Source organism: Myotis nattereri (assembly GCF_964212035.1).
Source record: "Myotis nattereri genome assembly, chromosome: 6".
Lineage (NCBI taxonomy): Eukaryota > Metazoa > Chordata > Mammalia > Chiroptera > Vespertilionidae > Myotis > Myotis nattereri.
This window is the reverse complement of record NC_138081.1, coordinates 74,892,152-74,908,019: the sequence shown is the minus strand read 5'-3', so window position 1 is coordinate 74,908,019 and position 15,868 is coordinate 74,892,152. Positions and strand designations below refer to the sequence as shown.

Genomic DNA, 15,868 nt, shown 5'->3' with positions numbered 1-15,868 from the left:
CGCAGGGCCATGGGGCCTGATGTCACCTCGGACCTGCCTCCCTCAGCCTGGGGTCCGGGGCTGGCAGGAAAACTGGGAGTGGGGAGGAAGGCTGTGACTGCTTCTTTTTCTCGAAATCCCCCCAGGGGCCTAGAATCATGGGCTCCCCTATGAGTTCATCACGTGCACAACCCAAGCTTTCAAACCGGCCCAGAGGCCTGAAGTTCAACGCTGGGTGATTTTTAGGGTTTTCTTTCTTTATTATTTCCCTTCTTGTTCTCCACAGTGGATGATTTTCTGCAGAAAAACGGCTGAGAAAAAGAACCTATTTCATTTCCAGTTCCCATCACAGCGATTTCCACATGGATGTGACGTTGGCCCCAGCTTCCGAAATGCCCAGGTGACTCACCCGGGGACACCCCGCGGCGGGCGGGGCCCCCCAGCGGGCGGGGCGGGGCGGGTGGACGGGGCGGGGCGTCGCACCGCTGGCGCCCCCTGCCGGCCACCCGCCCGCCGCCGGCTCTCTCCCCGCGCTGCGTCACGTGTCTGGAAAGTCCCTGGGTGGGAAGGTGGAAATCCCCACCGGGCTCCGCGGTTAAACAGAAAGAGAGAACAGAGAACTGGCAGTCTGCAGCCTTTGCCGCGGCCGAGTGCAGGGCGCTCAGAACCCGCGGGGGCGGAGCGGCGCGAGCAGCCCTGGGAGCGCGGCGGCGGCGGGCGCGATCCACACCCCCGGCCGGCCCAGCCAGTGAGCGAGCCCGAGCCCGGCTGTCCGTCCATGGGGTGCCGCCTCCGCCTGGCCCCGACCCTTGCCTGCGGCCTTCGCCTGCCCTGACCTGCACTTGGGACTTCGGGAGAGGATCGCGCGGCCCTGGAGAGGTAACCGCCACGTCTCCGTGCTGTCTGCCCCGGCGTCTTTCCCGGGCCGGGGCTGTGGGTGCGCATTTGGCAGCGATTCGCGGGCTGGACCCGGTCGACCTGGCGCTGGTTTTGCAGCGGTCCTGGAGGGCAGTGTGTGCCCATGGTAGGGTTTGAAATGCTGCGAGTTGAGGTCACCGCGCCAGATGTTGGGGTGACAGCCCTGGATTCCTCCAGCCAGCTGTGCCTTTCAGTTTATGCAGAGAACTTAAACTGCAGCTGACTGATGGAGAGTCGCCCCTGAGGCCGCTTGGTCGGGTGGTCGTTGTTGCATTGCTCTTTTTCGTGTCTTTTTTTTTTTTTTTTTTTTTTGGAACCAAGGGCTGCATGCCCGTGGCCACGTAGACCTTGCAGAATGCTGCGGCTTCTTCCCAGATTGTGCAGAGGTCAGCTAACCACTCCAGAGAGTTCTGTGCGAGGGAGTCAGTTGGAGGTCGCGAGACGGGTCCATCATTTTCAATGGCATCATTGTAAGCCAGGTGTGCATGTAGACGTGGGTCTTTGGCCTGCTTTTGGGGGGCTCCAGTTTAGAAAGATCTGCAGGCCCCTGCCCCAGCCTCTACCCCACAGTCAGACAGTCTTTGTCAACCGGGGTCGTTCTACATCCTGCCACCTGGCCTCTCAGGAAAGCAGTGGCATTAAGTAAGGAAGGAGCTGGGCTCCCTGGGAGACCGATTTGTTTTCAGTTCTCTCTGCCTTGGAAAGCCGGCCTGGTCAAGTGTCTGGGGCAGCATTTTGGGAGAACCACTGTTCATTCATTGAGCCCTCATGGCCCAGGGTATTGAGCAATCAGTCACGGCTCCTTTCTTGTCATCTAAGGTGCTCCTTTCATTCTTGCAATTCTTTGTACAATTTTTTGAATATTTGGAGGGGTACTTTCCAAAATTTCCATGAGGTATTTGTTGATAAAAGGTGAGATAATAGAAACGTAAAAGAAATGTTAAGGGTAATATTGTGTGTCTTTGCCTATGAGGACAGTATAGTCATAGGTCAGAAAAATGTATTCTTTGATCTTAAGTGTGGAGACGTCCACATACTGGGAACTTGGACAGTGGGTTTTGATTTAAGGGGGCAATTCTACGGGCTGTGCAAGACTAAACCTATGAATGAGATGGCACTGGGCTAGCCAAGATTGACATTTGCATGTCTTGCATATGGTTTACAGCTCTCACTATTTGCAAGAGCTTTAGATTCAGAAGAAAATAATAGAAGAGTCAGAAAAGCAAAAAGGGGCTCCATCTAGCATGTTTAAAATCATCCTATTGCCTGTCCATTTCCATCCGGAGCAGCAGGCATTGCCATCACAGGTATGATGGTGTGAGAATAGCAAGGGGCAGGTGTTGAAAGACCTGGCTTCTAGGCAAAGTTCTGCCCCTGGATAGTGTGGGACCTGAGCAGGACCTGTGCTTCTGTTGCCTTCACTGCAGACTAAGGTGGTCATGTGATTTCAAGAGGGGGAGTAAGGTTGTCTTTGATTTTTAACCCCAGCATCAAGTACAACCTTTAGCAGATGGGCAGACAGTGCTTGTTGAGTGATGGACAGATAAGTAAATGACATCTTAAAAGAGACTTTTGCCATGCCACGAAGGGGAAGTCTTTGTGATGTTTTTGTACCTTTGTTGTGTCTGTAGTCCTGCTATAATGCTGCCCACTTCTACCTGCAGAGAATGGTTGACATCAGAGGACAGATCATTATCTGACCCAGAGAATGACTTCTCCCAGGCCTCATCTGGCAATCAGATTAGGAATTCTGATGTAAAACTACCACCAGAAAACTCCCCAGAGGCAACCTTGGGGTCATCTAATCCAAATCTCTTTTTTTAATGGGCCACAGAATTTAGAAGGCCTTATCAATGGCTTGCTTCCCAGGAGTGGCTTCCTTAATATCTAGGTTTCTTCTCCCTCTTACATTGATTTACTTTCTTTCTCAGCTAGAGGCCTGGCAAATAGTCTGATGCAGGAGTAGGATTCACAATCACTATGAAACTTTCCAGGGAATATCTTCATTCTCTGAAACCATCTTTGTCTTCCTCTTGGAAATTAGAGGCACCCTACTAGGGGCCAGTGAATGAGAGCTAGCTCTCCACGCTGCAAGATCCCACTTGCGTCCCTTCACATCATTGCACACTGTTGGCATGGGTTGTGGATGCTGGGTATTGCCCCCCTCCTCTTTCATAGGTCCTGAGTGGCCACCTGGCTGAAATTTCTTCCCTCGTCCCCTTCCAGCTGTTCATTTCCTTCCACCTGTTGATTAGGTTTGAAGATTTTAGAGTGAAGACAGAGTGGGAAATGCATGTGAGTGTTGGTACCTGGAAGAAGAGAATAGAATTTGGTTGGCAGTTGCATTGAAGTAATTGAGCTCCAGTGTCTGCCCTTGGAAGTGTAGAATTTATTATCCTATTATTGCTATTATTTCATTGCTTATTCTGAGGTTTAAAGTTCAGTAATCAGGTTTGGAAAGACTGCTTGTGGATCATTTGCTCTTAAAATTACAAAGCATCTTGCTGGACATAGGCTTTTTTTGTTGTTTATACAACATTCAGTTTTAACTCTATAAACATTATAATAAATGTATAAATAAAACTCTTTGTGAATATTTCTCTTTGGGGCTAAAGAGGAAACTCCAGCCTAGGGGAGAGCATAAAATTGCAGGATTTTTCACAAAATATTTACTGTCTTTCCAATACAGGGTTATTCCCCTCCTCCTCCTCCTCCACCTCCTCCTCCTCAGTACCCACTCTCCGCCTTCCTTCTCTTGTTTAGACTAATCTTTAAAAGTGATGTAATTTAAAACAGTCCAGTGTGAGTTAATCTTTGAGGCCAGCTAGTATCCTGGGAGTAGAGGTGACTAAGATCTTTTGCCTACAGATTAGGGTAATGACAAGATCAAACGCTGGGGTTTCCTGCAGGCAGGTATATAGGAATAGTATCAAAGCCGGGCTAACGGAATGGGTTTTTTCCTCCTCTTCAGGTGTTGTGGAAGAACATGATGGCTGAACAACTCCTTCCTCAGGCTTTGTATTTGAGCAATATGCGGAAAGCTGTGAAGATCAGAGAGAGAACTCCAGAAGATATATTTAAACCTACCAATGGAATCATTCATCATTTAAAATCCATGCACCGGTACACGCTGGAAATGTTTAGAACTTGCCAGTTTTGCCCACAATTTCGGGAGATCATCCACAAAGCTCTCATAGACAGAACCATCCAGGCCTCCCTGGAAAGTCAAAAGAAGCTCAACTGGTGTCGAGAAGTCAGAAAACTTGTGGCTTTGAAGACAAATGGTAAGACATGCTTTTGTCTGGTGTGTGTGTGTGTGTGTGTGTGTGGCTTCCACAGTCCTGGGTCCCCATTCATTACATTTTAGTAGCACTAGCCCAAACACAAATCTCTTGAGGGCTTTGACACCTTAGTATAGAAACTCTATGGGGGCATGTGATGAAAGCAAGCTTGTTTTGTGAATATTTTTATTAAGGATATTTTCTCGTTGTGTATATTAGAGAGCAGAGTGCATTAAGGCTTGGGGAATGCATTTCTAAACACCAGGCCCTTGTTAGGTGACTTATGCATCTAATTTTTTGTGACTGTTTAATCATCTGTAAAATTCACCTCCCTGGCCAGTAACGGAAGTATTAAAAGGCTTTCGTTTAAGAGGAAAGCATGGTGTGAAAACTGGTATTACCATTGTTTCCCACTGTCAATAGAGAACGTTTGTGATGATGGTCTTATACTTCTTGGCCTGATGGCCTTTTATGGGTTAACCAATGAATGGCTGTTGAGGGGCTCCTGTTGTCTGCTCTTCCCTTAGCTCGGTTCTGTTGCTTGTCGCCCCTTGATATGAACTAGAAAGGCATTTGAGATTTTTAACACTGGTTTTAGACCTCTACTTATTATTTTTAGGGATAGTACTGAATTTCTGACAGTCTGTGCCCATCTGCACAATGGCCCTTTACCATTAGTCGCTGTTTCCTGCTCTGAGCTTTACTGTTTGTTTGTTTTTAATTATTTCCTTTGAGCAAGAGTGTGCACATCCTAGAAACATCCAACCACACTATTTCATGCAGATACAAAATTCCATTTTATAGATGTAGCTAATTATTACACTAAGCAAGTAAACGGCCCAAGATCAATTGAATGCTTATAGTTTAGGTAAGGGCAGGAATCTCAGGTCCTTCGAGCAGTGACAGTCCTAAACCATCCCAATTAAATAATACATTCATCCACGTGCAGAAAATCCTGGTGGACAGTGAGAGGATAAGAACGTTAACTTAAGTGACTTAATTGATACATTAACTTTGGCCACTTTTGACTTGGTAACTTGGTGTAACTGAAGTTGTGGGGGTTTTTTTGCTTTGCTTCTGGAGGGTCTTGTACATCATCTCAACATCTTGCTTATATTTTTGAAGCATAGATTCTTAGAAACACAGAAAAAAACTGGGATTGCTAGTGTTACCTTCGTTCTTGGCATTAAATCAAGTGATGCATAGAAGTAGGTAATTATGTTAAGTCATCATCAAGGGGTTTATATTCCTGACAGCTTGTGGTTTTAACTCTCTCCCTTTTTTGTACAAAAAAAATGGATGGAGTCAATTTGGGGAGAGTTGGAAACAGAGATTCTGCAAAATTAGAAATGTGGCAGAAAGAGGAAAACCTTAGTTTCATTAACTGACATTTTAGGTTTAACTGGCTCTATTTCCTTAAGAAAATAATGGAATATAAAGAGTACACATTCGTTTGGCAAAGATTTGTCATTTAAATCAATGATGATTCACCCTACAAGAGAACTACAAAAGCCAGTGCATTTTGGTAACATTTTCTGGAAACAGGGATTTTTAGGCTCAGAATCCTTTTATTTTCTAATTTCAAGAAAATGTCTTAAAATTCTGGAAAAGGAAAATATTTAGGGGATGGGGGAAGCAAATGACTTTTCCTGTCTGATTTTTATTAGCACCTTTTAAAAAAAGCCTTTCCCCCTATAGGTGGGTTCTACAAAGTCAGTGGTCTGGGGAGGGGGTTACTCACAAGTTTGCATTTGAGGATATGAGACTGTGGTGAATGAGGAAGGGAGTAGGTGGCATAAAGTTGAAACTTCATGTGAAAAATTCCAGCGTCTATTGGCTGCAGCGATTTCACTTGTATAATGAGTAGCCCTATTCCAGCTCACCCTGACCACACCCACTTGGAAAGTCCAGGGTGCACTTCGCAGTTTAAATGTCTACACACCAGAACAAAAAGTACAATAGCTGTTGCTCAATTGCTAGTCAAATAACTTAGCACTGGGGAATTCCAGATGTTACTTAGGGAATTTCATACTGGTGCATCTCAATAAAGAACTGAAAGTGAGCACAACCAGAAGAAAAAAGGCCTTATCTTTGCTCTAGATTTTGCAAAGGGGAAATTTCAACAGAATGCAGTCGTTGCCACACTTCTGCCAAGACACAAATGATCTTGTTCGTTCATTTGTTTGAATACTTATCTGGTTAGTTTTTCTAAGTGTGTAAGTTGAAGGGATACTGGCTGTGGATATGGATTTCAGGGGTGTTGTTGTTGTTGTTTTACAGTTTGACTGTAATCACAATTTGATAAAATGTCAAAGAGCTTTATTGCCCTACTTATACAAAGAAAAGAGTTGAACTTTTCTTTTTAAAAACAATTGTGCACTTTCCAAAGAGATTAAGGAATAAATTTATTTATTTTATTATTATTATTATCAAACAGTCTCCCAAAATGTTTATTATTTGGAGGTTGGGAAAAATGCAGTCTCTTAAATTGTGGATTTTTAGCCTATAAAAGTAACGAATTAATGGAATACAATTAGATCTATTTTTTGCTCAAAATTCTTAAAATGCCAGCCCTAAATTATTATTATTTTCGAAATGTAGGCATCCAAGCACCCTTTAACTTTTCAAAAGGACTGCAATTTCTAACAAGCATGTTCACATGAGGCATTTAAACGGAGATGAAATAATTACCAGTGACAGTAGATGATTGTGTTCTCAATCCCACTTTACAAACCAGGAGAGGAAACTCCCAGGCCCCAAAGCCTACAGTGGAATGGTCAAGTCATTTACCACTGAGTCATAGCCAGACCTCCCTGTCTAGTGAATGGAGACAAGTGGCTTCCTGGTTGGTGCACGTTGCCCTGGGTCTACTCTGCTAGAGGCAGAAGGCAGTATTGCCAGTGTCTTAGCCAGAACATCAAGGAATATTAGAAAAGGAACAGACTTGAGAGATCATAATCCAATGACCTCATTTCACAAAGAGGAAAAGGACTCAGAGAGATTAAGGGATTTCCCCCCAAGTCACCTACATGAGTTAGGGCAGAGCTGGGCTGGACAAAGGTCCAGTGATTACCTATCCCTGGGTCCTTTTGCTCCTTTGGTATCAGTCACAAAAAATAAGGATCTCTCCCCTCACCCCCATCATCTGTGAAATGTAATCAACCATTTGCATTCCTGCATGCCCCAGGGGGTCTCCCAGGATAGCAGGAGCGCTCCTTTATTCTGAGATGCTTCCGCTGGGTTTGTATGTGGATTGCTTGATTTGCTTCTCTTATGTCCTCAGGTGATGGAAACTGCCTCATGCATGCTGCTTCTCAGTACATGTGGGGTGTTCAGGACACAGACTTGGTCCTGAGGAAGGCACTCTTCAGCACTCTCAAGGAGACAGACACACGCAACTTTAAATTCCGCTGGCAGCTCGAGTCTCTGAAATCTCAGGAGTTTGTGGAAACGGGGCTTTGCTACGACACCCGGGTATGTTTGGTTCCCCCACTCAGCATCCATTGCCAGAACTCCCTGGTGGGGGAAAGAGTACCTTAGGGCAGCCCCTGCTCTCAGAAGCATATGATTTACTAGGTCACATGAGCTTGGCTAAGCAAAACATCGTCCATGGAAACCTCCTGTGGGTGAACTGAGGATTTTGTCACCATTGGGAGACTCCAGGGCAGCAGATTCCCAGCTGTGTGTCTTTTCGCTTTAGCTTGATCATTCTGATCGCTGGCCTTCCTGGTGGCATGGCCTTCCCAGTGTCATGGTGGTTGTTTTTCAGTTTGATTGTCCTTTGCATGCTTTGCTGAGCCCGCCAGTCAAACTCAGACCTCGCCATTCTCAGTCACAAGTTTGGAATTTTTGTGTACATTTGGATGAGGGGCTTCAGTGTTATGCCTCATCAGGGATTTTTTGAAAGCAGGTGCTGTCCCTGTCATCCTCCCCCACTTCTGAGTTTGCCTTGTAATGGAAAATAGTAAGGGAAGAAAACCAAAATGGGGGGGGAAAGGGTGATCATTTGAATGCTGATTTCCAGAAAGGGGAAAAGCAAGCAGAGTTATATAAATGAATAACCACAGTGTGTGTCAGAACGATTTTTTAATGCAGAGTACATTCAAACATTGTTCCCCTCCTTACCCCTCTCCCTTCAGAATTGGACTGATGAATGGGACAACCTTATCAAAATGGCATCCACCGACACACCAGGGGCCCGAAGCGGCCTTCCGTATAGTTCACTGGAAGAAGTACACATCTTTGTCCTTTGCAACATCCTCAGAAGGCCGATCATCGTCATTTCAGGTGAGTTGCCTACAGGTCGCTTATCTGTATGCAAGTGCTTTTCAGTTTTCATGCTTTTTCTCTTAGGGAAAAAAAAAACCTACGCTGCCAAAGTTACAGGCAACCGTGGCTAAATGGAAGTTGATGAAAGTCACCTGAGGGCCTTATTTTTTCCTTTTCTTTCAACAGACAAAATGCTGAGAAGTTTGGAATCAGGTTCCAATTTCGCTCCTTTGAAGGTGGGCGGAATTTATTTGCCTCTCCACTGGCCCGCCCAGGAATGCTACAGATACCCCATTGTTCTCGGCTACGACAGCCAACACTTTGTACCCCTGGTGACCCTGAAGGACAGTGGGCCTGGTGAGAAACCTGAGCATTCATTCGCATTTGTAGCTGCTGGTAGATAGCGGTACACCCTGTTCCCACTGAATGTCAGGGTTTGCTCTTTTGCGCCTTATTGAGTTAGTCTCATGGAAGTGTATTATTCTTATTTAAATACAGTACGCTGTCATTGGCTTGGTTTCCAACAGTAATGCAATAGCAGTAATCATGATACTCCCTTCCCTTTTGTGTATGGCTTCAGAATTACTTTCAGTATGTTAGTTGCAAGTAGGAGATACATGTATATATCTTACTACTATCATTTCTATTAATAAGTGACCAATGAAGGCACACAGATCCCTTAATCCAGTGCCTGGCATGGAGCCGGTAAATGTCTGTCAGGTTAGCTGTTAGTATAGTAGCTTAATGTGCACTAGACACTGTGTAAGTGCTTTAGGCATATTACTTTATTTCATTTATCCTCACAGCATCTCTATGGGTTGTAAGCATTGGTAGCCTTATTTTATAATTGAGGCACTTGACGCTCAAAGAGGTTAAATAACTTGCCTGATGTCACAGAATTTGATAGTGGCAGAGTTAGGATTCGAACTCAGGCCAGTCTGATTGTGAAGTGTGGGAACTTAAGCAGCCAGATCTGCTGCCTCCACGCTGCTTTATATTCTGTGAGCTTCCTGGAAACCATGCATTTTATATTAGAGTTTAGCGGAGTTTGTTTCCCCATTTGAGTTTTTGGCTTGATAATAGTTTTCCACTCTGTGATTGTGCCCTTGCTGCATTGTCAAATTTTAATCATCATGTGCATAGCCTCAGACATCTCGTTTAGCAGAATTGTATTTGACTTATGTGTTGTTTTTCCCCTCAGAAATCCGAGCCGTTCCACTTGTTAACAGAGAGCGAGGAAGATTTGAAGACTTGAAAGTTCACTTTTTGACAGATCCTGAAAACGAGATGAAGGAGAAGCTTTTGAAAGAGTACTTGATGGTGATAGAAATCCCAGTGCAAGGCTGGGACCATGGCACCACCCACTTGATTAATGCTGCAAAGTAAGCACTTTATCTCTACCTCTAACCTCTGTCCTCTTCACCTGTTTGTCATTCAGCCACGTAAGCTGCTGCCGCCCCAAAGCTCAACAGTAATGTTTCTGAATGCAGTTTGCTCCAGTGTGAAACAAACTCAGAGGCTTGCCCGAGTCAGAGAGGCTCCCCCGAGGCATTACTAACTGGTTTCAAATGAGAACAAGAAATTTACCTCTAGTGATTTTCCTACGCATATGGATGCTGAGAGTCAGAATTGTGGCTTTTAAAAAAGTTTGTTTACATCACGGATACTTGTTTTTCTTCATTTCTCTAGTACTAGACAAGTGAAAATTCTTAGAAACAAGAGCCTTTTTTTTCTTGGCTTCTTGGTAAGGACAGACACACCAGACTCAGACTGAGTAGTCGAATGTGTTTGTGTAGCAGCCACGTGATTTCACCACAAGGAAAAGGGAGGAGACACTCCGAGTGCACACGGTACAGGTATCTAAATGCCAAACACTGGCTTTATCTCCAAGCCGTGCCTATTTCTTAGAACTGAAATGCACAAGAGTTGACCTCCAATGACCCAAGAGAGTGTGTTTCCCAAAGTGGAGAGTAACAAATGACAGAGAGTCGTAAATAACGCCGAGGGGTTTGTCTGCCTCTGGGTACTGCTCATGGCCATCCATTCTAGCAGAGACCAGGCACTAGTTTAAAATTAATAGCAGCAAAGTACAGAACACAAAGTGCCCAAGTCATTTGTATCATAAAGTAGACTAGTCCCAAAAGAACACCTGAGTAATCGTTTACTAGAAATTTGGTCTCTGAGATGTTAGAAAGTAAAAGTGACTTTTTAGAAGAGGCATAGAGCCATTAAGGTGTAGCAGCAGCCCTGGAGCAGTCCTTTCTTTAGAGTTACCCACAATTCTGGATACACTGACTCAAGAAGACGGTGATTCCTGAAATCATGAAGTGCTGGACTGTGTAATGTTGGACGGTGTAACGTGCAAAGTCTTCACGATAGGCTTGCATCTCAATGACTGGTTCTAGAATCCACATTCTAAGTTTGCTCTGGTGAACTATTGCCATACAATTGTGTGTGTGTGTGTGTGTGTGTGTGTCTGCATGTGTATGAAGTCTCATATCTTTCCTTTTGGTCTTTAGGTTGGATGAAGCTAACTTACCAAAGGAAATAAATCTGGTCGATGATTACTTTGAACTTGTCCAGCACGAGTACAAGAAGTGGCAGGAGAACACGGAGCAGGGGCGGAGAGAGCTGCACGCCCAGCACGCTTTGGAGCCTTCCATGCCCCAGCTTTCTCTCATGGATGTAAAATGCGAAACACCCAACTGTCCTTTCTTCATGTCCGTGAACACCCAGCCTCTATGCCATGAATGCGCAGAGAGGCGGCAAAAGAACCAGAACAAATCCCCCAAGCTGAACCCCAAGCCAGGCCCGGACGTGGTGCTTGGAGCCTCTCGGGGCGAGGCCTACGAGCCCACGGCCTGGGGCCCTGAGGAGCCAGCTGGGGGGCCTCATTCGGCCCCTCCGACAGCACCCAGCCTCTTCCTGTTCAGCGAGACCACGGCCATGAAGTGCAGGAGCCCCGGCTGCCCTTTCACGCTGAACGTGCAGCACAACGGATTCTGTGAGCGTTGCCACAATGCCCGGCAACTTAATGCAGGCCACACCTCGGACAACACGAGGCATTTAGATCCTGGTAAGTGCCGAGCCTGCCTCCAGGACGTCACCAGGACATTCAATGGGATCTGCAGCACTTGCTTCAAAAGGACTACGGCAGAGCCCGCCTCAAACCTCAGCTCCAGCATCCCTCCTTCCTGTCATCAGAGGTCCAAGTCCGACCCCGCACAGCTCATCCAGAGTCTCTCCCCCCATTCTTGCCACAGAGCTGGGAACGAGGCCCCCTCTGGCTGCTCTTCTCAGGCCACACGCACTCCTGGGGACAGGACGGGGACCAGCAAGTGCAGGAAAGCTGGCTGCATGTATTTTGGGACTCCCGAAAACCAGGGCTTTTGCACGCTGTGTTTCATCGAGTACAGAGAAAATAAACGTGAGTGAAATGCTGGGTCTTCTAGCCCCTGTTTTGAAACCCCTACGTAGAAGGGTTTTGTTCTCAAACTTCAAGAAAGGAGGCCCTCTGGGCAGTGGGGTAGAATGTTACACAGAGGGACAGTCACACTGGCTCTGCCAGCCACACACGGAAGCAAAGGGCACGGAACACCATGTCCCAAGTGCATCCTGTGGGTAGAGTTTATAGAATTAGTTTTCACAGGTTGTTCAGTGTTGTGTTTATAAGGTAGAGTTTAAACTAGACTTTTCTTGAAACTTTGGTGTAACAGAGGAAACTCAAAATCTGAAGAGTAGCAGCTGGAGATAGGGATGTCTCTGCTGACATTGTAAGAAACCATCTGCGGTTTTAGAAATCTCTAATTACTAGTAGAAAGAAGGATGGGCACTGGATGTGTCCCTGTTCTGTTACTGTGCCTGACCAGTGGGCAAGTTCCAAGTGAGAGATTTGTAAAGTCAACGATGTTTCAATGACAGCGTTATCACTTTTTAAAAAGTTTGTTGAATTTATAGAAGGCTGCTCTTGTGTAAATATCGGAGTCTGGCCTAATCTGTATTTGGAGCCTGTTTCTTTCGCTCAAGTCATCGTTTCTCACTGCTTGGTGGCCCATATGTGGTACTAACTGGTAGCAACTCTCTTCCAGATTTTGTTGCTGCCTCGGGGAAAGCAAGTCCCACAGGCTCCAGGTTCCAGAACGCAGCCCCCTGCCTGGGGCGGGAATGCGGCACCCTCGGAAGCACCGTGTTTGAAGGATACTGTCAGAAGTGTTTCATTGAAGCTCAAAATCAGAGATTTCATGAAGCAAAAAGGACTGAAGAGCAGCTGGTAAGACATTTTGAGAGATACCCTTCTCATTTAGCTGGAGCAACCACTATGATTTACATGGCCTACGTATACCTTAGAATTCATTTCAAAAAACAAGTAAGATTAGCCATAGAATAAAACCTCTTAACACCTCCCAAAGCCAGGTGGCTGTCAGAGAGCTCTTGGAGTTATAGTAGAAACACAAACACCTAAGTGGTCAGCAGATTTTCTGAAATAATCCTTTACCAAGAGGAGACGGGAGGAGGCAGAGCACCCAGGTGCCTCCTGGGTGGCATATGAGAAAAGCAAACTTTGACTGATAGATGCTTCTCCTGCTGTTTACAGAACGGTAGGAATCTGTCTAAATAAACAATGGCAGTTGATTTGGTCTAAACAGCAGCCAACTGGCCAGCATTTGCGGGCCTCGGGTTAGGATTGGGGGTTCCATCAGCATCCCGGGGCCCGGTCTGCTTTGGTGGGGCTGAGGGGAAAGTGCTGGGAGGGCTCCTCTCACAGGCTGCATGTGGACCTCTGCCTCATCGCTCAGGCAGATGCTCTTCACCCCCAGAGCCTGGTCGCATCACACTGTCCTCTAAGACCCCTGGTTTCTCCCTGAGAATGTGACCCACAGTTCCCTCTGCTCTTCCCCCCCAGAGAACGAGCCAGCGCAGAGATGTGCCTCGAACCACACAGAGTGCCTCCAGGCCCAAGTGTGCCCGGGCCTCCTGCAAGAACATCCTGGCCTGTCGCAACGAGGAACTCTGCATGGAGTGCCAGCACCTCGGCCAGCGGGTGGGCCGGGGCGAGCCCGTTCCCGAAGAGCCCCCCAAACAGCGCTGCCGGGCCCCTGCCTGTGATCACTTTGGCAACGCCAAGTGCAATGGCTACTGTAACGAGTGCTTTCAGTTCAAGCAGATGTACAGCTAAGGCGAACAGGTGAGCCCCCGCCGTTAGCCAACATGGTGCTATCCTCTAAACACTCCGGTGCCACTGGAGTCGGTCCGCGCCTCAGAGGCTCAAGGCTGTCTTTGAGCAGGAGAGGAAAGATAAGCTCTTGGTCATGGCCTTGAATTTGGTAACCAAGGAACAGTCCCAGGCGGCCTTGGAGCAGATGGTGTCGGATTCCGTCTGGGGCTCCTCCTCCTCTCCTACAAGCAGAGGCCAGGAACTTGACGGACTTGGAATGCGTGCCAGGACTGCTTTGTCATCTTTCAAGAAAAGAGACAAGACACGGTCAGAGCCACTCCACCTGCCTCCATCGGCACTGCTCAGAGGTGGGGGCTGAGTCCTCCCCGCCCACAGGCCTCTGGGAGAAGGTGGGGAAGCTCAGGGAAAACGGACATCTCCAGTGTCAGTAGTTGGTGGCTCTTCCCTCCCTGCCTCACTCCTTCCTCTCGGACTGTGATTCTGAGGCTGCTGAGACGAAGTTCATACTGCAAAGCATTCAGCTGCTCTTTACAATATGCACCTTGTAAAAATCAGACTATCTTAGTGGGAAGACGTGTGCCTCTGGGTTATCACGGTCTTCGCTTCTAGACAGGCTATCTTGAACTGAGGTGTGTATAATAATGTGGACATATAATGCACCCTTGTGTATGAGGGATTTTTTTTTTTATTGTGTTGAAATGCTGCCCTGGAATAAGAAGACTAAACAATAATAACCTATTTTCTGGTTGTTGTTGGGCCACCGCATGTACGTACAGCTTTCACGAACTCAACCCGCTGCCTTGTCAAAGGCCCTATGTCTGGAGTTTACTTTATTTATTTTATTGCAAACTTTAAGGTTATTTAAATGAAGTTGTCTCTTCTGCTCTGGGGAAAATGCCCCACTGTCTCCTGAAATAACATAGTTGCTGTGGGTCACGTTCTGGAGCCAGGCAAGTTCCGGACTGCAGCGGGGGAGTTGGCCGCTCTGATGCACTTCCGTTGTCTTCCTGAGGAAAGAAGGAATTTCATCAGTGGTCAGTTTATTAAAATCTCATGCTTCTTCTTCATGAAACTTTGGCCAGAGCCACTTCCCAGCCACAATATAGAATTGTCTCTGACTATTCTACCTCCTTAGAGATAAGTTTGGAAAGAAACAGGGATGAGATTGGAGAAGGTCACAGGGAAGACGTGGCCTTGAGTGATGGTTTTACTTGCTGTGTGAACGCCTTCCCGGGGCACAGGGCAGTGACCTCCTGTCTGTGAGTCTGAGGAACTGTCTAGCCTCAGCCTGTGGTTTCTATATGTGCTTTTGTGTCACTGTCATACTTGTTCTGGAAAAAATGGCAGGGGAAACACATTGTCCCCAGAGTTAAAGGCGCCATTTGTTTTTGGTCTGGACTAGTGCTCCATAGTCCTCAGTGTTTTCATGTATTCCTTTTAAGGTTGATATATTAATATTTTGTGTATTGATATTCTCATTCTTAATGTGAAAACATGAAATTATTTATACTTGTTATAAAAACATTTGCACATTTAGTTGTTTAAGTAGATTTCTGTTTACTCTGTTGGGTTTATTAAAAGTTTCCTAAATAATTGTAACTTTTCACAAATGTCAATATTAAAAGATAAATTATTTAAGAGTGAATTTTGATGCTTTCTGTTTATATATGATGAAAGGAAAAGGCCCAAATATTAAGACCACACTTCCCAAAAATCTTTATTTCAGGGAATACCTGGGCAGGGGATACATCTCTCACTCATGCATAATAAGAGAACTTTGCAAAAATAATAACTGTGTGAGGGTAAGACATCCGGTTTACCAGAGGACTCCAGGGCCCGGATGAGAGTGGGAAAGGCCTGCCAGTGCCAGTTCCCAGGAGGTGCTAGGGCCCTGTGCTCCTCCAAGGGTTCCTGCTCTAAGCCTTAATAATGTGCAGAAAGAGAAACCCAGAGGGAGGAGCAGAGAGACAGGAAGGAAAGAGAAAGAGGAGGAGAGGAAGGAAAACTGGTGTAGATTTCCTGGGTCAGACCTTGGAAGAGATGACTTGTGGCTGTGATGGCAGCATCCGTGTCCTGGGCAATTATAAAAGGATACATTCTTCTACCTAAGGCAAACGTACCCATAGAGGGTTGATTCAGGAGGACTGGACAGCTCCTGGACCCTTCCTTTTTTGGGGCGGGGAGGGAGTTAATTTACAAGAAAGTGGAGTATAATGAAGCCCCATATATCCATCACCCAGTTTCA

General features: G+C 46.2%; 1 protein-coding gene across 1 annotated transcript; it reads left to right on the top strand.

Moving 5' to 3' along the window:
• Window positions 1-582: 582 nt before the first annotated feature.
• On the top strand, window positions 583-15,266 carry TNFAIP3 (TNF alpha induced protein 3). The gene is made up of 9 exons (XM_081094570.1): window positions 583-858; window positions 3,869-4,181; window positions 7,462-7,652; window positions 8,318-8,465; window positions 8,634-8,804; window positions 9,649-9,829; window positions 10,967-11,874; window positions 12,536-12,717; window positions 13,351-15,266. Exons 2-9 carry the CDS (start codon window positions 3,884-3,886, stop codon window positions 13,621-13,623), a joined length of 2,352 nt encoding a protein of 783 aa, XP_080950696.1. The 5' UTR covers window positions 583-858; window positions 3,869-3,883; the 3' UTR covers window positions 13,624-15,266.
• The last annotated feature ends 602 nt before the right edge of the window (window positions 15,267-15,868 follow it).

Excerpts from the sequence above, each read along its gene's own strand:
- TNFAIP3 (XM_081094570.1), top strand. The coding sequence starts at position 3,884 with ATGATGGCTGAACAACTCCTTCCTCAGGCTTTGTATTTGAGCAATATG. Across the intron at positions 7,653-8,317 it reads GGCTTTGCTACGACACCCGG|AATTGGACTGATGAATGGGA; the intron begins GTATGTTTGGTT and ends CTCTCCCTTCAG. Across the intron at positions 11,875-12,535 it reads CGAGTACAGAGAAAATAAAC|ATTTTGTTGCTGCCTCGGGG; the intron begins GTGAGTGAAATG and ends ACTCTCTTCCAG.